This window comes from Triturus cristatus, chromosome 3_1 (assembly GCF_964204655.1).
Source record: "Triturus cristatus chromosome 3_1, aTriCri1.1, whole genome shotgun sequence".
NCBI classification, from domain to species: Eukaryota; Metazoa; Chordata; class Amphibia; order Caudata; family Salamandridae; genus Triturus; species Triturus cristatus.
In genome coordinates, this window is record NC_140583.1 from 896,531,582 (window position 1) to 896,553,146 (window position 21,565).

The 21,565-nt window shown below is 45.1% G+C and overlaps 1 protein-coding gene across 1 annotated transcript in view; it reads left to right on the top strand.

Moving 5' to 3' along the window:
• Window positions 1–21,565, top strand: part of GRB14 (growth factor receptor bound protein 14) — a 681,395-nt gene that overhangs the window by 456,358 nt on the left and 203,472 nt on the right. Inside the window, exon 8 of the mRNA XM_085645413.1 lies at window positions 4,462–4,542. Within this exon, the coding sequence (XP_085501539.1) occupies window positions 4,462–4,542 (81 nt within the window). The remainder of the gene's footprint in view (window positions 1–4,461; window positions 4,543–21,565) is intronic.

Sequence of the window (21,565 nt, forward strand, 5' to 3'; positions counted from 1 at the left end):
TTCCATGTCCTGTGGAGTTGTTTAAGTGGGTGCAATTTTGCTGCTCTTGATTTTATTGCATGTGTTTCTTTCACATGAGGTGCTACTGGCTGGTAAAGCCACGTGAAAAAACTTGTATGCACAGAAATACCTAGTCGACACGGAATAACATTTAAAAGCTTGAAGTATGTAATTTCTTGCTTTAAAACCCCTGGCCAGTGCAGAGGAGAGACTTTTGTTCGAGAAAACCAATCAACTCCCTTTTCCTGAGAGCAACCTTGATTTCTTTCACCATCTGGCACTTATAGTGTGGATTTAAAATCCATTGTAATTCTGCAAAACAAACAATCATTTATCTTGTGCATGTGTAGGAGGTGGGCAAAGAGAAGGAATGATGTTTGAGCATATGGACAACACGACCAGTGCCAAAGCAGGCTCAAAATTATGGCTACAAATTACAGTAGAAGTCAGTGTTTTGTCTGGACACCACAGGACTGACTGTGGATAAAACAAAAAAATCTTCCTGGTTATCAACGTTTAGTTTGTGACCTGCTATTAAAGCACAACCATGTGTGTCTGGCTACTGGTGGGGGTGTGCTCCAGAACTCAAGTTAATTCCCTGGGAAGAAGCAGTTTTGAGAATTATAAATATTACTAGCATTGAGCAAATTGAAGAGCAGCAGTAGCTGGAGCTGTGGAGGAAAAAGGTATGTTTCTTATACAACAATATTGTATACATATGCATTATTAAAACAGCAAAGCCCAGATTTACTTTTATACAATGCAACTTAGCAAGGGAACTTGCTGTACAGTGTTGCGTGAAAGGGTGAAAACAGAAATGCACCATATGTACTAAAATATGGCACACTTCTGCTCTCTTTGCACTGGCCCACTTGTGTCAGCTAATCACCAATACAGACACCCTTGTGCCACGCATTGTGGTCAGAAATCTTTTTGTGCAGGAAGCAATAGCTTCCTGCACAAAACAATACTTTGATGCTAATCCCACTTTGTATGTGTGCTGTAGAATGCAGCATAAATGCAGCGAGGAAGTAACAGGGAGAAATAAAGATATTTCTCCCTGTTGCACCAAGGTCAGGTCAACACACTATTATGCAGCAAACCAAGATGTACTGACCTGCAGGGTCACTCAGTTTACGTGACTTTGTAAATGTCACTTAAGAATTTGTGTGGCCTTACGTGAACTTATGTGACACAAGGACGAAACACGTTCTTACTAAATCTGACACTAAAGCCCTCATTCCGAGTTGGGGTTATTTCACTTGGAGTGATAAATCCTGAACAAATAGAGCTACTCACAATTCCAAGTTTCTTTGGTCCCAGATCTATAGTGTCTGCAAACTATAGACCTGACAATTATGGGTCTAGAGACACCAGGGCCTTTCAGATGCTTCAGAGTCAGGGGATGACGACAGCAGCATTGCCCGTCCCTGTTCGCCTCCTCAAGCAGTCCAGAAGAAGCAGACAATTCTCCCCAGATATTCTCAAGCCTGCCCTGCATCCATTCTTCCAATCCCCTCTCCCCCCACCCTGCTGACACATTCCACATGTTCATAGTAGGTAAAACATGCCAGGGACTTTACCCTGGAATAGAGTAAAATGACACGTGGATGGACCAGAGGTCTCTGAGTTCATGAGGTTATTCCCCATTATGGAGGGGGGACTTGTAACAGCCAAAATGTGCTCTGAGGAAACCATCTGGAATTGTAGCTTCTGGCGTCCCAGTATATCCTACACTAAATTCTGACCAACTCATACTGAGGACCATAAGTTATGAAAATGTTATTACAAATGACAGATAATATGGTAAGGCAAAGATTACATTTACATTTAAGGGGTATGTCCTGAGATTACCTTTTTAAAAATAATACAGAAGATATTACCTTTAATATTACAGGAAGCACATAACAAAAATAACCCTATATTACCCTTCTACAAGTTCCACTTCACCACAAGTACCACCTTCACAGCACACACACACACAGAGTACCAGAGAAACCAGAACCACTATTGTAAAAACAGCACTGACACTGGCCAGATATCAACCAACTGCCACTCCATCTATGACCACAGGCATGATGTCTATCACCAATGAATCAAACATTACCAGCAAAACTTGCACAAAAACACCCACCCAGACTGCCTCTGGAATCGTGACCACTACACCACCTCCTTCCATGACAATTACAACTGGAAGAGTCACTATTTTCCAATCACTTAGTCTGGATCCATTAACCAAAGTAATATACCTCCATTCCTCATGGAGAAGAGGAAAAAAAGGTTGAGGGCATGAGACAGCCACATGAAGTGGCAGACATAGAGTAGAGTGAAGCCCATCAGCAGAGAAAGACATTTAGCCTGTACAAGCTGATGTTCCACTGCCTGTAACAACTACCTTTTTAGGATAGACATTGGCAGAGATTTCACAATGTACTGCCACATTGATACTTCGTAAGTGCAATAATCACCACGGGAAATTGGATGGAGACTGTGTGACTACACAAATCAGATGGTGAGGCTCCAAAAAGAGCAACAACACACCATTGAGTACAGGTGCGATGAGACAAGAGTTCACTCGATGGCAGCGTTTGTTAGACCTTGCTGAACAGAGGGTTAAATGAAGTACAATACACTGAATGATGCATGGATAAGAGAATCCATAAGTATGGGTAATGAGGAACATGCAAGGATTCACATTCACTGGAAAAGCAAGAACATGCTCATGCCTTTCTGGAGGGGCAATTGAAACAAAAGCCAGGAAGGTGTATCCATCCTCCAAACGCCAGGAAAAGTAGTCAGTTAACCTCACCATCCACCTCTTCAACACCTTCACAACAGGTCCTCTACATCAGACTTCACAGAAGGTCTGCCCGTCCTGCTAACATTCAAGGGCGAGAGACTACTCTTGGTAAAAAGTGCTTGTCATACCTGTCTTTAAGGACTCTCAATAATTTTCAGTGCTGTGGAGTGTCAGTTTATATTTAGGAAGTAGTATTTAGATTTTTTTCTTTGGTTTGTGTGTAGTGTTTTAAGACCTTAACCTGTTGGTGTGTTTCTGCAAATATATTTAAAATACTTTTGTGATGGGGCAAAGGTGAGTTAGACAATGAAGCAAGCACAAATATAAACATTAACTTTCTCTTCCTCTTCCTTTCCATATATAACAAATATCAATGTACCCTGTCGAACACATCAGGCACTTGTATGTCTTCTGCCATTTATTTACACTTTACACATGCCTATATGCAAATTAGCAGACATGGGAGTGAAGCAGGTACCCATGACTGTTCCAGTCAGCTGTTAGCATTATGCCTTATGAAACAAAAATTGGTATGTTATAGGCAAATGTCAATCAGTCACAGTATTATCTGTGTATGCTTGCAGTATATAGCTGATCTTTTACCCAAACAAAACTTTTTGACTTTCAGACCACATTTGTTGCTTGGTACTCATATATAAGGTGGTCACGTTGAGTGCACCATTGCTAAATCTTTTTGACACAGCAAATCATAAATCTCTTTCAAGAAATCTTTAGTGCCACACAAAAAGGACATCAGACATAAGATGGTTTAAATATCAAATCTTACATCATTATAATGTGAAATAGTGCTTCTCTCTGTGCATGTATTAGCTCTCTAATTGTCCTGCACCTCAGATAAATAACATTTCAAATCAGACTAAATCAAATCATGAAAGAAATCTATATAGTCAGAAAGTAATTGTGGTATAAAAGTAGATCGGGCTTAAAACCACTAATACCCCTATGTTGCATACGAAAAAATTCATCCCAGTTCACTCACAACCATACCATTCTCATTTTGTAAGGCCAGTAGTATTTGTAATTTCAGCCGATAACTTACCTGCACATTTGGCACAGAGATGCTCACCAGGCAGCTGAGACTCTCTAATTATGGCAGAATGTCTGCCATTTGGAGTGGAGGCCAGGTTCTATGCTGAACTGATGGACTGGCAAAACATCTATCAATCCTAAAATGAGGCTATAGTTCTGGATTAATATTGATGTTCAACATAAAATGCAACATTTCTTAAGTTTTCCCTACAGCAAACATTAGGATGGCATTGGTGTCTTTGTTTCACATCTTCACATTTATTTGAATGAGTTGTTCCATCAGAGTCTCTGATTTTGACTAGAAGGATGCTTTTGGATCCCTGTGCAAGAAAGAGTTAGCCGAAGGATCGGAATTCACAATCCTGGAAGTTATTTCCCATTTTCCTCTGGAAAACATGGCACAGCATGTATTTATCTGCCAAGCACACACCCCACCCATATAACAGTATTGACCAGGTGTGGGAAATTTCCCCAATTTTCACACGATTCATAACTGCTGTAATGTTGTATAGTAAATTATAGATAAGTGACATGTAGTACAACAATCATAAATATGCAAAATGACCCTTCTTGGAGCACAAATGAAAATAATTGCCATCTTTCTATTTCAGCATGGAATGCAGCTGTATCAGAATTACTTGAAACCACTTCAAACAAAAAGTGAACCCAATTCCCAGAATGTGTCACCTACGGTATGCATGATCACTGTTTTTACACAATATATATATATATATGAATGTTAAATGCAGCAGTTTCCTGTTGTGATGGGCAAATACAATGTAATACTAGCTTACCCTAAAGATACAACATAGAGGAGAAATTAAGAAATACACATCCATATAGCGTATGTAAGTAGCATAACTCATTCTTACAGAACTGCAGAGAGAGTTCACAGTTTAAATTTTAATAGAAGTAAAACGTATATGCTTGTCATGGTATGTTCAGGTTATGAGCACATATTTGATATGGTGTATGGGTTCAAGTCATGTAAAATGCGTAAAACTGCATCCTACAAGTTAATAACTTAGCATTGGAAGAGATTGCAGAAATTTAAGGAATTAAAAGAAAGTTTCCAGGGGTATGTCTGGAAACATGCAATAGTCTACTGCAAAATATACTTGTGATTTAAACCGAACCAGAAACCCAACCAGACACATAAACAAAATACTCCCTAAACAATCGAGCACAAAAGGGAAGGGGTGTTTCTTATTGAATGTAGGAGACCTCTATAAGTAGGTATTTTTAGACCAACACCAGGTTTAACAGTTATGTTTGTTATTTCAGAGGGACCATACCAGGTGTCTCCAACCAGTCTAGTGCGAGCTACCAGTAGCTAAATGATACCTTCAGAGTTGCTCACAGCTTTAAGTTCAGTTTTTAAAAAGCACATTGTCACATTTTTCTTTTAAAGTTAAGGAAAGGCTGTGTTTATTTTTTTTATATATAACTTTTTATTACATTAAATCACAGAGTGATCATTATAGAATCATAGTACATGTCAATAAAGAGTTACAGTGCATACACAATCGCATGTTACACATTGTAAGCCATCAGTGGTGTTACTGTACGGTTCTCCTGTGCATTGCCATATCATCTGTTGGTGATGTAAAAATATTGCCTCTAAACACATTCCATCCCCCCCATTTCCGATCCCATTTCTTAGGGCAGCCCCGCATTTTGTAGACCTCCTTCTCTGCTATGATGCATCGGTCCATTTCTGCCACCCATCCTACTGTCAAAGGCCATGTGTTGGAACCCCAGAGTCGCGCAATAGCTCTCTTTACTAATAGGTATCCCAGTGCAACCCATTGTTGTTCTATTTCTGTCAAATCAGTGGCCTCCCATACGTTCAGGATTCCCAAGCGAGGTGTCAGAGTGATTTGTTTACCTAACGTGTCTCTCATTTTTTTGGTCGCATTATTCCATAAGGGGCGTATTTCGGGGCAGCCCCAGAGAATATGGTAAAAGGTGCTATCTTGACCACAATTTCTAAGACATAGTGCAGTTGCCCTGCTACCTATCTTGGCTAGAAGTACCCCTGAGAGGTATGAGCGATGTAGGATTTTCAGTTGGATAAGATGAAAGCGATGATTTATCGCAGTCTCCCTAGGGGACATCAGTGCGGTTTGCCAGTCCTCGTCGTCTATGGGCCCTAAGTTCCTTTGCCATTGGTCCCGGAGGGTCTGGAAGGAATCCGGTAAGTTATTACAGAGCATGCGATATGTACAAGATACAGCTTTTGTTAGGAGGGGTTCAGAGAGTAGACGGTCCTCTAGAGGAGAAGATTCTGGTATGGAGGACATGTCAGGGATATTGGTCTGGAGTGCAAGCCTGATCTGCAAGTATCGAAAAATTTTCACCGATGCTAAGTTGGGTTTGGTCTGCAGCTCCTTGAAAGTGCGGAGTTTGCCCCGGTGTATAAGGTCACCAATATTCGTTATGCCAATAGTGTCCCATTTATCGAAGCCCACATGATGGCAGAGTAGCCCCAGCCTCTGTGTGGACCAAAGCGGTGTAGATTTTGTGAGTTTGTCTGCCCATCCCAAACGTTTAGTTGCTTGATGCCAGACAGCCAAGGTTTGTGACATAGGTCCAAGGTATCGGCCCTGCCGGGCCTTACTATAGAGGGCACCCAGATATCCTTCTCGCCCAGTTTGGTAGCTCTCCAGGTGGAAGGCCGGTTTGGACGGTGAGCCGTGTATCCAGCTGTTTGTGGCTAGTATTTGTGTGGCCCAATAGTATAAGCGCAGGTCAGGGAGGGCAATTCCACCATCGTACCACCCCTTTGTGAATTTGTGGAGAGTGTTACAAGGCGTTTTCCCGTCCCAGAGCAAGGTACGGATTTCTCCCTCTATAGCCGCGAAGTAGGTGTCAGCGATGGGGAATGGGCAATTTTGGAGCACATATAAAAATCTAGGAGGAGCGAGCATTTTAAATAAGGCTGCTCTTCCCAGGAGGGACAGGGGCAGCATTCTCCAAAGTTTAACGTCATCTTGTAGCCGCCTTAGGGGGCCCAAAAGATTATGCTCATAGAATATTTTGGAATCAGATGTAATATAGATTCACAAATATTTAAAACCCTCGATGGTCACATCAATTTCATACCAACGTGGTAATCTAGGTGGAGGGCCGTGTAGAACATATAGTACTGATTTAGACCAGTTAATAGTGTACCCAGAGTACTTACCAAAGTTAACTATAACATTGAGAAGGCTATTAAGTGAAACTCTTGGGGACGCCAAGTAAATCAAGATATCGTCTGCATATAACAAGACTTTATCCTCCGTATCTTCACTCCATCGCATGCCCCATGTCGAAACACATCACGTCTGATCCAGTGTGCGAGTGGCTCCAAAGTCAATGCGAACAGAAGGGGGGACAGGGGACATCCCTGTCTAGTCCCTCTCTGCAATTTAAACATACGCGACGTATGGTTATATTCACTCTATCTTGGGCCAACAGTTCGGAGTATAACAATGCCGCCCACTGCCGAAATCAAGGACCGAAGCCGAACTTCGCTAGGACCTCAAATAAGTAAGGCCACTCTTTGGAGTCGAATGCCATAGAAGCATCTAATGACAATATAACCACGTCTTCTTGTAGATATGGTTGTCGGCTCAGGAAGTTGTAGACTCTACAGATGTTTAAAGCCGTATTACGGCCCGGTATAAAACCTGATTGATCCTCATGGATTAGGGAGGGGAGAATTGTGAACAAGCGTGTCGCAAGGAGTTTTGCCAGTATCTTGGCTTCTGAGCTTATTAAAGAGATGGGTCTATATGAGCTGCAGCTGGTCGCCGGTTTACCAGGTTTATGTATAACAGCGATAGACGCTAGTCTCTGATCCAAAGGGAGCATACCCTGTTCTAGACTTTCTTGATACATATTCTTGAGATGTGGGGCTATTTTAGTGGCCATGTCCTTGAGGATTTGATGGGAATCCCGTTGGGTCTCATCGCCTTCCCAGAGTTAACAGCAAACATGGCTTTTCAAATTTGCTCTGCCGTTATGTCCGCGTCCAAGGCTTCTTTGTCACTATCTGAGATAGTGGGTAGAGGCATTTCCTCCAAAAGCTGGCGTGAGTCATCAGAGGAGGTGGTGATTTTGGAAGATTATACCGCCTCTAGGTGATCTGCAAATGCTTCTGCCACCTCTTGCGGATCAGTCACCTGTGACCCATCTTCAAGTAAGAGTTCGGGGACCCATCTGGCCGCTTGATCCCTTCGCTCCAACCAAGTCAGCATTTTCCCAGCTCGTTCACCCAATTCGTACACTCTATGATGTGTGCGGAGGAGTCTGGCCTGAGTTTTTTCCCGAGCAAGAAAGTTATATTCTAGCTGTTTATTTCGGAGAGCCTGGGCCGTAGCGTCAGTGGGTGAGGTGTTATGTACTGTTTCTAGGTGGAGTAAGTCGCTTTCTAGTTGAGTCAATTGAATATTGTAGTTCCGAATATAGCCAATCTTAAGTGCTAGTGCACGCCCCTTAATTACTGTCTTATAGGCCGCCCAGATATTGTTGGCTGAGTCGACAGAGCCAAAGTTTTTATTGAAATAATAGTCCGTGTGTTCGGCCAGGTCATCTTAATGTCTGGGATCGTCAAGAGCAATGGGTTTATAATTATGGGGCCTCGGCTACATTGCCGTTGGAAAGTAAGGTCTACTCTGAGGGGAGAGTGGTCTGATATACCTCTCGGGAGGCAGTGGGGACGTAAAGAAATAATCAATGCGAGCCATACTTTTGTGCGCTTTGGAGTAGTGCGTGAAATATGCTGTGGTGGGGTTGAATGTCCGCCATATGTCAGTGAGACCTAGTGCCTGGGTGAAGTCGGTCATAGGCGTGGTCCGTCAGGGAGAGGGTCTCTGGGGGTGTCTATCCAACGTCTCGTCCATTACCATGTTAAAGTCCCCCCCAAGTATAAGAACACCCTGTGGGAGATCCACAAGAATTTTGCACAGATCTCGCAGTGCAATTTTACCCAATGAGGGTGGAAGATATATTGAGACTACATTGAGTGGTCTACCCTCCCACAATGCCTCGAGCACAGCAAACCGACCCTGCGGGTCGCTCCACACCTAGGTAGGTGTGAGGGCAAGGTTTTACGTATAAGTATACCCGTGCCCCTAGAGCCCGACGTAAACCCAGCATAAACTAAAAGTTTATAGCCCCATCTGTTAAGAGCCTTGCAGCTATTTCCCACTAGGTGAGTTTCTTGCAACAATATTAAATCTGGTAGCTGCCTTTTGAGGTACTGTAAAACGATCCTCCTTTTTATCTTACTCCCCAACCCATTAACATTCCACGTCAGTATGGACAACTTCATATCTCTCGTGTACGTTATATCAGGCAATAGTAGAGAACCAAGGGGGTAGGTTGTGCGGGCAGTGGCCTCACAGACAGCCCCACCCATCCAAAAAGCAATTTGACAGGATAGCACCAACAGGGCCACTCCCGCCCAAGCCTCCCGAGCACATGACACTGTAAATACTGCAGAACTCGTATCAGGCGCAAGTAAATTGTTCTGATTACTCTGTGTGAAGATAAACATAACATTAAACAACCCGTCCATCTTCCCCACCCTTACCCCCTCCCTGCTCCCCTGCCAGTGGAATTACAACTTTCCACTCCCCAATAAGGGAGAGTGCCTGTCGCCCACCCCTTCATGTGTGTAGGGTACCTGGTTAACCACCACCACCCCTCGCCTAATGCAACATAGTGTATATCATAGCTTTTAAGTATGTGAGTTAGAATCCGATCCTTAGTCAAACAAAACTTGTATAATAGGCAGTTAACTACATCAAGATTTTGAAACAAAAAAGTTACTGAGTCGTAGCCAGGGATGCGGCATCACAGCTATATTTTGGCAGACTCCCTTTTAGCTGTTGAAATGAGCCGCAGTCTACAAATCACCGGGTGCAGGAGAGGCCCAGGAGAGTCAGTGAGGACAGATAAAGTTTGGTAGTTTAGCTCAGACTCACCCATCTGGTCATCTTCTAGTCGCTGTTCCTCGGATACCAGGGGAGATGAGTAACGTTAAGGTCCTTGTTGCTGTTTCCCCCAATGGCCGTCCCACTCTTAGCCACCCATCAAGCCATTCCCAAGCTTCCTCCGGAGAAAGAAAGAACCAAGACGGTCCCTCCAATTCCACTCGGAGTTTAGCCGGGAACAGCATAGAGTATGTGATTTCTTTGTCACGCAAGGCTTTCTTCACAGCCGTGAAGCTGCGCCTCTGGGCCTGAACTTTAATGGTGAAGTCCGGGAAGAAAGTGACGTTAGCATTGTCGATCCTCACTGGAGGGCCAGCCCTTGCTGTTTGTAATATACCATCTCTGTCCCGAAAATTAAAGACTATTGCAATTATCGGTCTAGGAGGAGCACCAGGTTTTGGACGTCCGCCCAGGACCCTGTGGGCTCATTCAATGGAGAAGTAACTAGAGAGGCACTTGGGTTGGAGTTTGTTGAGCACCAAGTCCTCTACAAAAAGATCCATGGCCGGTCCTTCCGATCTTTCATGGACTCCCAGAATACGAATGTTGTTCCCTCTCGCCCTCCCTTCATAGTCATCCAGGAGTTCTTCCATCTTTGTCTGTTGGTCTTGAAGCTGGGTGACTTGCCGTTATACAGTAGAGGTGTCGGATACCAAAGCTTTCGTAGTGATCTCCACATCCTTGACTCTAGAATCCATTTTTTTAAGATCCGTTTGGAGGAGGGTCACTTCTATGTTCACGGAATCAATCCGGGTCTCCAGTGATGCTCGTACACCCACTATTGCCTCCATAACCTCTTCGAGAGTAGTGACTTTGGTCGAGGAGCGAGGTTGCGATGTCTTGGGGTCATCCCCTGCTGTCGCCTCTGTATCTTCCCCTTGCTTAGTCCATGCAAACTTTGCCAACTGTTTTTAGGTCTGAGACTTAAGACCCTTATTAGTAGCCATTTTAACAACCAGGAGACAGGGGGGCCAGAGGGAGTCTGGAAATACCCACAGAAAGCTGAGGACAACACCTGTAGTATCTGCCGCCATCACGGAGGAGGTGGGCGATCCTCCGTTGGCCTGTCGGGGTTCCAGGTGCGTCCACCAGAGCAGGAAGGAGTGCGCTCTTTTTCTGGTTGTCAGGTGGGGCTGGCGCTACAACAGCATACTATATGTGGAGGGCCGCGATCAGTGAGGAACAGTTACTCTCGCGGTCAGCCCGATGCAGGCCATGTTGTAAATCAGACCTGTGGGGGGAGGATCATCTCCCTTCGCTCGTGTACTATGTAAGCCAGGAGGCTGTAGTGTTATGCGATTCCCCGCCGCAACTTCCGCCAGGGAGGAAAGTGGGACAAGCAGAAATGAAGTCCAAGTGCCGCCCTCGACACATGTCCAACTTATAATGCCAGTCTTTGTAGGCCCTAGAGTACCGGCCTAGAGGAGCAGGGCAGCCTGATGCTCCTCTCTCCGCTGGTGCCTCATTTGAAGATTCTCGGGTACAATATACGGCTGAGTGGGCCAAGTCAGCTACCTCTCCACCAGCTATAATGCTCCCCGTGAGTTTAGGGACAGGTTCAAGTGGGCCGCAAACCCAGGGGCTCAAGTCGCATTGTGCCGCTCTGCACCTTGCGTTCGTATTCAGCATCAGGAGCGCTCCACACGCACGTTCACCCACCTCCTCGGCTGAGCGTCCCACACCAGGTTCTGCATGGGCGAGTGTTCAGGAGATGGGGTTGTCTCGGGGGCGAGTCAGCGCCCCTGCAGGAAGGCCACAAAGCCGGGGAACTCGCCCTGCCAGTCTGCCAATGCCAGTCCCTCGCAGGTCACAATCGTAGGCTGCACTCACCTCCCCTCACGGCGGCATTCGATCGCCTCTGCATCACCAGCGGAGCCCGGGGGCCCTCCGCTCATATATCGATCGTGATCTTCAGCGGCGCCGTCTAATTACACTGCTCTGTAGTCGATCGTGGCTTCCTCACCTCCGTCCATCCGCCATCTTAGGACTCCCTCGGTTTCTCAGATCGGCAGAGTTTTCACTTCTCAGAACTTGAGTGGCTTGATCATAAGGTAGCGTTCTTGTGCTGGATCAGGTTGGGAGGCAATTATCATGGAAAGGGTGAATCTGCCTCGTTGATAACGGAGAAATGATTGGATATGTAGGCGAGGGCTGCGGAGCAGCTTCAGAGAGCGACCATTTCCGACGGCCGCTAGCCACGCCCCCCGGCTGTGTTTATTTTAATTTATTATCTTCAGGCTGCAGATAGCATGGGCTAATAATGAGCAGTGCTGGAGTAAGATTTATGACCCAGTGCCCAAAGGTGAAGAACTGAAGCACTGAGGTATTCAAATCTTAAATACGTCCTTAACAACCATACAGTTAACCCTTAAGTTTAAGTTTCTTCCATTTCAAAGTGTTGCCTTTATACACAGAATGAATCTTGCTCCCCAGTGGCTGGTAGACACAGTGCCATATTTTGTAAGTAAAAAATACAGCTATTATTCTAAGTGGGAGAAATTTAAGGGGTAGAAAAATGTTCCATATCATGAAAATATTTGCAGAACTTTTTCTGCACTTTAGATTTCTCCCATTTAAAAAAACATGGCTATATGTTTGTAATATACATGTAACTGTGCCACATATAATGAAAGGCATTCCAGTGCCAGTGCCACAGGTACAGGTACATATCACATAGGCTCTCTGTCACCATACACATTTGTCCCATTCACATGCAAACATGTTCCTACATCCCTAAAGACCACACTCTCACTGACACACATGGCAGTCCAGCCATATTGCCCTTAGTCAAAGGATTCTGTTCAAACCATAATATCTGGGTTTATGTTTCAATTGGAGTTGGTCATGTGGGTGTGTGGTAACAATGCACAAGTTGGTAGGCCTTCAGCAACTCACCATGATTTTCAGAGATCAGAAGTAGATCTCACTACAGAAGAGATTAGAAACACCTGGACTAAACCAACTGGTCCTGACGAATACACTGAACCCTGAGCTGGGTCACTCTGAGGCAGAAAAATATTGATGCTGTGAAGGGAGAATATTTTCCAAACTCCTTCTGTATTTAAAACTATCCACTGGGGGCACCAGAATACAACTGACATTCAGCCCACTACGAGATAGTTTTACTCTCTCCAGACTCTATATATATATCACTTTTCCTCTCACCCATACGTAGCACACATCAGAGACTGAGAGCACCTCAGCTCCTCTCCATTGGAGAGTTGTAGCCCAAACCAGGCATAATTTGGTGCAGGTGTGAGGAGGGAAACCAATGATGAAGCATTCCACCCTCAGGTGGGTGAGGGTTCTTGTTCTTATGGAAGCATTCACCTACATGCAATAATAACATACCGCCCCCTTTTTACCAGATGTACTTTTGTGTGCGCTCGATATTTGTATTTACGCTATGGCAATTCAAACAGTGTTTAAACATAAGTGATCTAAAGGAATGCCTTGGCTCTCATTTGGAAACTTGACCTGAGAAGCAAGGCAGTCCACAATTGAAGAACATCAATTTTTTTGTTAACCTTTTGCATTAATTTTCCAACATTTTGGTATTCTCTAACACAGTTAGTCATTTGTAAAATGTGTACAGTGTTCATCAATAGTATGCCCATTATTCCATTAACATAGCACCAAATATATCCAAGTAGTATTAATATTAGTTTCTATTGCAGCCAGTATGCTATTCATTCATGAGAAAACACAAAAGAGTAATACAAATGCAATTGATAACATTTGTCTAGCTCCAGCAACTCTAGTAACATTAACATGTCTATGCCATTGCCACACTCATCTTCAATCGAGGCTCTAGATCAAAACCTTCATCTTTCATGTGTGTGTATTGTACCCCTGTGTACTCATTAGTCGATTTGTCATGATAGAGCGTGTGCACCCCTGGTGTACAAAAGGCAACAGGCATTCATCTCACGCTTGCACATTTTGATACTTACTACAGCTTCTTTCCACCTCTCACTTCAGTCCCACTTTTAAGGGTAAGGTAATACTTTATTGTACAGTTAATAAGAACCATTACAAACCAACATCAATAAAAACAGTTTTGTGTGTCTATAGCAGCATAGAAAATTGTATTAATACTGTGGTAAGATGTAAAAAGCTACAATTAAAAAATGCTAAAACTAAACCTATTAAAAAAGCAAGCGGGAAGGAAAATTGGCCCACTGCTGAGTCACTTCTATCTTACCATTGAGGAACTTTACATAATTAGGCTGACCTACTTTCCCCTTAAGGATGCATTTGATTATTGCAGTCCGTAATCCACATGGGTAACAAGACGTTCTCATCCCCGTATGCTTATTCTTTGTAGCGTTGAGTTCCAGTGGGCTCCTAAGTGCCAGTTGGGCCCTCATTATTATTCGAATATTTTAGCTCTGAGGATGCAAGTGATGCACTGGGTTCCATCAATTTAACTTTTTCAGTTTGTTCTTTCTTTTTGTTAAGGCGGGCTTCTGCAACTTCAATATATTTTACCAATCGGCAGCTCAATTGAACTTCGTCACCCGAACAACATGCCAGGACCGCTTGCCTGCATGACCTGATTCGTTTTTTGTTAAATAGTGGTCTCAGAAGGTTCCGGTGGTCTTGCAACAGCTCTTTACAGATGGTAATAAGGTGTAAGATGTTTTCTTTGTCGTTCCCACAAAGGCGGCACTTTGCTGGCATTGAGGGACGCAGCCAAGGGGCCATATGGTCTGCAGAAGGCAATAGTCCTAGGCGATATTTCAGAAATTTCTCTTTTGTTTTTTGGTGAAGCTGGTCTGAAGATATGTTAGTGGCCGAAGTTTGGAGTAAGATTGTATAGTTAGCCAACCATGAGCTCGCTCCGTCAGTAAAGCTTTGTCCTGCAGGAGAGATTCTTTTCTAACGATGTTATTTACTGCTTTTTTAAAACCCGCCAAAGGCCTTTTTAGATCCCACAGTTGACGCATCCCCAGTTGTTTTATTGCGTCCTCCAGGAAAAGCCTTGTGGGGCAGTTTTCTTTAGTTTGCAGTTCCTTCCAAAGGAGAGCGTTGAGTGTGTTTGCTTCTCCCCTGCTTATTTTATACCAGGTTTTTAAGTACACTCCTTTACAGGCCAGCTCTTCCTTTACCAGCCCAAATTCGAGTCTAATCTGCGCGGGTGAAGTGTACCTTGGCAAGCCAAGGATCATGCACAGGGCTCTTGTTACTGTTCCATCTACCGTTTTGGCGTCCCTTCCTCTCATCGCTTCGCTTCCATAGGTGATAGATGGAATCAGTTTTGCCTGAATCACCTTTATTAAAGGAACGTGGTTTGGTCTAGTGATCTTATTTTTTAAGTTTCTTAGAGATACCGCTGTCATTAGTCATCTCTTTTTTATTTCCTCACATTGTGGCTTAAAGCTGCCGCTGGGGTCTAAGATGACCCCCACATATCTGTATTTTCTTGAAACGTCCAGCTTCCTTGAGTCCAGGAACCAACTGGTCGATGATTTCTTTTTACTATTAGTTATGCACATGACTTTAGTTTTTTCTTGATTGATACTGAGTTTGTTTGTTTTAGAGTATTGCGAGGTGATATCTAACAGTCGCTGTAAGCCTATCGGAGTCCGGCTGATCAGCACCAAGTCATCCGCGTAGAATAAATTGGACAGCTGAGTGCCCCCTAACTTGGGTGCATGAGAATTGCTTTCATTCAGCAAGGTTGACAGTTCAGCCATAAAAAGATTGAATAACGTTGGTGCGAGCACGCATCCTTGTTTTACCCCTGTGCTTGTGGGGAGCTTCTTGGATAGGAATTCCCCTGCACCTAGTTTGACCTGGACCCAGGTGTTGCTGTGCAGGAGAATTAATTGGTTCAACAGCAGTGGTGGAATTTTCATTTTCTTTAATTTTTGCTACAACATGTTTCTATTGACATGGTCAAAGGCGGAGCTGTAGTCAATATAGCACAGGTATAAAGGTTGTTTTGCCATAAGAGCTGAGTCAATCAAAATTGATAGGGCTAGAATATTAGTGGTCGTCCCCATGTTTTTGCGGAATCCGGTTTGATTGTATGAAATTGCTATTGTGTCTTCCACCCAGGATGTTAACTCCTGGAGTAAGAGGCCCGAGTAGTATTTTGCCTCATTATCAAGTAAGGCTATAAGGCGATAGCTTCTTGGATCATTCTTATCTCCTTTTTTGAAGATTGGCGAGGTAATTGCTCCCCTCCAGGATCGTGGGATTGTTGAAGTCTGCAAAAAAAATTCAAACATTGGTTTGGGGGAATGACATTTGGGCCTGGTGCCTGGTGCTCCCTCGCGTCTCCCTTTCGAGATTCTTTTACGTATCTGTGCGTTCGTGATTGGGAATTCCTCATTATGTGCGAGAATTTCTTTATATTGAGAGTTCCACGCTTTGGAAACATTTTTGGGTTTGTATGATTTTTTCCAAGGTTCTTGAGCATCGTTTAAATGTGTACCAAGAAAAGTAGTCCAGGCCTCTTCAGTGGCATAGGATTCGATCCCCTGGCTTCGCTCACTGATCAAACTGTTAATCTTTTGCCAAAACTGCGCGCTATTATTTGTTTTGGCATTGTGTAGGAGTTTTCCCCAAAAGGCCTCATTAGCTTCTTTTTTAAATCGCCATATCAGTTTCCTGCAAGTAGCTTCTAACTGTCTGAGCGCTTGACATGCGGCAGGATCTGTCCTTGCTCTTCGGAGAGTATTGTTAATCTGGGTCTTTAACTCTTTTAGCTGGATGTCATTTCTAAAATTGTGATGGTTCTTGTGTTTCAGGGCTTTGACCATTCTGTCGGTCCTTACATTTTTATTTATTTCAAATTTATCTTGGAAAGTTTTTGTGAACACCTCCCAACTTTCGATTGAGTCTGTGGTTGCTGATTGTGCCACTTGATCACATATCCCTACGAACTTGTCACTGGAGCAGAGGATCGCTCCCTCCAGTTCATAGATATACGTCTCTTTGCCATCACCAGGGCTAGACCAATACATCTGTCACTTACCACTTCCTCTTGCTGTGAGAAACTGTCCTAGCAGGCACCTATCTGAGGTACATGCAATCTCCCCTGCCACCACAGCAGTCACCTCCAGTAATATCCACTTTCCTGCAATTCCACACTGTTAGAAATTGGGTTCTGGTTGGCAGAGGTATGCACCCTGTCTAAGCAGGAACCCCAATCCTAGTCAAGGTATGTCATAAACACACACTAAATTAACCTGTGCTCACCCCCTGGTTTACCTGGCACAGAGAAGTCAGGATTAACCTAAGAGACAATGTGTAAAGCATTTGTGCAACACTTCAAACAGTAAAACAGTAAAAACACCACACAAAAGATACCCATTCAGAATAATATAGCTTACTTTTATTGAACAAAATAAGACAAAAATCCAATAAGTGGAACCAGAGTTATGAATTTTTAACCCCTTCTGTGCCCATGACGAGATGGTCTCGTCATGGAGCACAGTCGCGCTGTGCCCATGACGAGACCATCTTGTCATGACACCCACCCACGGGGGAAGCGCTGGCGCTCCCCCCGTGAGTGGTCGATCTTTTTTTTTTACTGGGAAGGCAGGGGAAGACCTTCCCCTGCCTCCCCCTGCCCCCCGCATCATCAATGACGTCAGCGCGCGAGCCGCGCTGACATCATTGGAGGTTTCCCTTTGCTCTCCGAGGCGCAGGAAGTCATTTGCTTCCTGCGCCACGGAGAGTAAAGGTGAGTTTTGGGGCTGGGGAGGGGGGTTTCTTGCATCGGTGGGTTTGGGTTAGGGTGGGGGGACTTTGGTATGCTAAGGCATGCCACGAGGCTCGGCTTCGTTCATGTGTGCCTGTTGTTGCTTCCCTGTAAATTGTTTCCAAAGTTGAAAAACGCTTGTCTTTCTAGTTGCTTCCCTGTGAAATGGATCTAAAAATGCCGAGAAATGCCCTTCTTTTTAATTTATCAAATCCAAACTGCAGCAGCATGATTTTTGCATCGGTGGGTTTGGGTTAGGGTGGGGGCACTTTGGCATGCCACGAGGCTCGGCTTCGTTCGTGTGTGCCTGTTGTTGCTTCACTGTGAAATGGATCCAAATTTGAAAAACGCTCGTCTTTCTAGTTGCTTCCCTGTGAAATGGATCCAAAAATGCCGAGAAATGCCCTTCTTTGTAATTTTTCAAATCCAAAGTGCAGCAGCATGATTTTTGCATCGGTGGGTTTGGGTTAGGGTGGGGGCACTTTGGTATGCCCAGGCATGCCACGAGGCTCGGCTTCGTTCGTGTGTGCCTGTTGTTGCTTCCCTGTGAAATGGATCCCAATTTGAAAAACGCTCATCTTTCTAGTTGCTTCCCTGTGAAATGGATCCGAGAAATGCCCTTCTTTTTAGTTTTTCAAATCCAAAGTGCAGCAGCATGTAGAGAAATAGAATTTCTTATATGATACCTAACTAATAGCAAGACAGAGGGGTTGCAAAGTGGCCAGATTGGTTTTTTTTACATCCAAATACACCAGCATCACTTTACAGAGTTTGCCAGTGAAGTGCTACTTTCATTATCTCGTCTTTCTTTGAAGAGCATTGTTGTTTCCAGGCTGGGAGAGTGTACCATTCCTGGAGGTACTGCAATACCTGGTTGATGGGTGGATTTCAAAACACAATGTGTACCATGGCTCTGTGTTTATGGATGTGGTCTTTTTATACCATACTGCTTACGTTTTGTAAGGATGTAAGCAATGGACAGTGAAACGGTTCCCTTCAGGGCCCTCTAGTCATGTCCATAACTTTTCAGGTGAAACCACTCGCTGATTTCTGAATAGTTAGTGAGAGATCGTTTAGGTAACCATGTTGTTTCTGCTTACATTTCACATGCTTTGCATTCCCTATGAGTGGTTGCTTTTTTTTTTTTAGGCAGCATATTACTCTTATCAAGTGCATAATTTGAATTGAGCCACATCCAAGTGTTTATAGCGGGCACAATTAGGTTACAGCTGAAGGCAGTGCGAGTTTCAGTGGGCAAGTATGGTGTTCAGTGGGGATGTGGCACTGTGGCCAGAGCTGTGGAATTTGGAACTGGGGAACCGGGTTCCGCATTCATGACCAGTCCACCACACCACTGTACTGAGGGAGCAAATTCCCATGCTAGACCGTAGAAGGCCCCACTAGACCTCAGAAGGCTTGATGTCTTAGCACAAGCAGGTGTACCCTAGTGGTGTCAATTGTGGGTTAACCTTGAAGGCCTGTCCACCACAATCCATACTGAAGTCCATCTCAAATTTCCCACCTCCCAGCGTTCCCCTGGGTCTCCCGGTAAAAATGGTGCCTCACTCGTGTGGGAGGCCCAAGTACCCGCGACAGGCAAGGACCCAAAACGTAGTGAGGCGACATGAAAATTGCCTATCTCCAAACGACCTGGCTTTGCAAGGGGGGTCATTTTGGTTTTTGGCCCGGTGCTCGGCGGCCACCTAGGGAAACCTACCAAACCCACACATTTCTGAAAACTAGACACCCGGGGTGATTTTTTCAGCTACATTTGAGGTTTACAGGGCATTCTGGGTAAGGAAACGTTGGGGGATCCACGCAAGCCATACCTCCCTGGAATCCCCCGGGTGTCTAGTTTTCAGAAATGTGTGGGTTTGGTAGGTTTCCCTAGGTGGCCCCCGAGCACCTGGCCAAAAACCCAAGTGACCCCCCTTGCAAAACCAGGTCGTTTGGAGATAGGCAATTTTCATGTCGCCTCACTATGTTTTGGGTCCTTGCCTGTCGTGGGTACTTGGGCCTCCCACACGAGTGAGGCACCGTTTTCATCGGGAGACCCGGGGGAACGCTGGGTGGTAGGAAATTTGTGTCAGCCCGGTGATGCCACAACTTTCCCACACAAAAATGTGTGAAAAATGTGATTTTTTCAGCTAAAGTTGAGGTTTGCAGGGCATTCTGGGTAAGGAAACGTTGGGGGAGCCACGCAAGCCATACCTCCCTGGAATCCCCCGGGTGTCTAGTTTTCAGAAATGTGTGGGTTTGGTAGGTTTCCCTAGGTGGCCGCCGAGGACCGGGCCAAAAACCCAAGTGACCCCCCTTGCAAAACCAGGTCGTTTGGAGATAGGCGATTTTCATGTCGCCTCACTATGTTTTGGGTCCTTGCCTGTCGCGGGTACTTGGGCCTCCCACACGAGTGAGGCACCGTTTTTATCGGTAGACCCGGGGGAATGCTGGGTGGTAGGAAATTTGTGTCAGCCCAGTGATGCTACAACTTTCCCACACAAAAATGTGTGAAAAAGGTGATTTTTTCAGCTAAATTTGAGGTTTGCAGGGCATTCTGGGTAAGGAAACGTTGGGGGATCCACGCAAGCCATACCTCCCTGGAATCCCCCGGGTGTCTAGTTTTCAGAAATGTGTGGGTTTGGTAGGTTTCCCTAGGTGGCCACCGAGCACCGGGCCAAAAACCCAAGTGACTCCCTTGCAAAACCAGGTTGTTTGGAGATAGGCAATTTTCATGTCGCCTCACTTTGTTTTGGGCCCTTGCCTGTCACGGGTACTTGGGCCTCCCACACGAGTGAGGCACCGTTTTTATCGGGAGACCCGGGGGAATGCTGGGTGGTAGGAAATTTGTGTCAGCCCGGTGATGCCACAACTTTCCCACACAAAAATGTGTGAAAAATATGATTTTTTCAGCTAAATTTGAGGTTTGCAGGGCATTCTGGGTAAGGAAACGTTGGGGGATCCACGCAAGCCATACCTCCCTGGAATCCCCCGGGTGTCTAGTTTTCAGAAATGTGTGGTTTTGGTAGGTTTCCCTAGGTGGCCGCCAAGCACCGGGCCAAAACCCAAGTGACCCCCCTTACAAAACCAGGTCGTTTGGAGATAGGCAATTTTCATGTCGCCTCACTACGATTTGGGCCCTTGCCTGTCGCGGGTACTTGGGCCTCCCACACGAGTGAGGTACCATTTTTATTGGGATACCCGGGTGAACGCTGGGTGGTAGGAAATTTGTGTCAGCCTGGTGATGCCACAACTTTCCCACACAAAAATGTGTGAAAAATGTGATTTTTTCAGCTAAATTTGAGGTTTGCAGGGCATTCTGGGTAAGGAAACGTTGGGGGATCCACGCAAGCCATACCTCCCTGGAATCCCCCGGGTGTCTAGTTTTCAGAAATGTGTGGGTTTGCTAGGTTTCCCTAGGTGGCCGCCGAGCACCGGGCCAAAAACCCAAGTGACCCCCTTGCAAAACCAGGTCGTTTGGAGATAGGCAATTTTCATGTCGCCTCACTACGTTTTGGGCCCTTGCCTGTCGCGGGTACTTTGGCCTCCCACACGAGTGAGGCACCGTTTTTATCGGGAGACCCGGGGGAAAGCTGGGTGGTAGGAAATTTGTGTCAGCCCGATGATGCCACAACTTTCCCACACAAAAATGTGTGAAAAAGGTGATTTTTTCAGCTAAATTTGAGGTTTGCAGGGCATTCTGGGTAAGGAAACGTTGGGGGATCCACGCAAGCCATACCTCCCTGGAATCCCCTGTGTGTCTACTTTTCAGAAATGTGTGGGTTTGGTAGGTTTCCCTAGATAGCCGCCAAGCCCGGGGCCAAAAACTCATGGGACCCCCTTTGCAAAACCAGGTTGTTTTGTGATAGGTAATTTTGATGTCTCCTCAATTGGTTTTGGACCCTTGCCTGACGCGGACACTAGGCCTACCCACGCAAGTGAGGTACCATTTTTCTCGTAAGACTTTGGGGAACGCGGGGTGGGTGGAAATTTGTGGATCCACGCAGATTCCGGAACTTT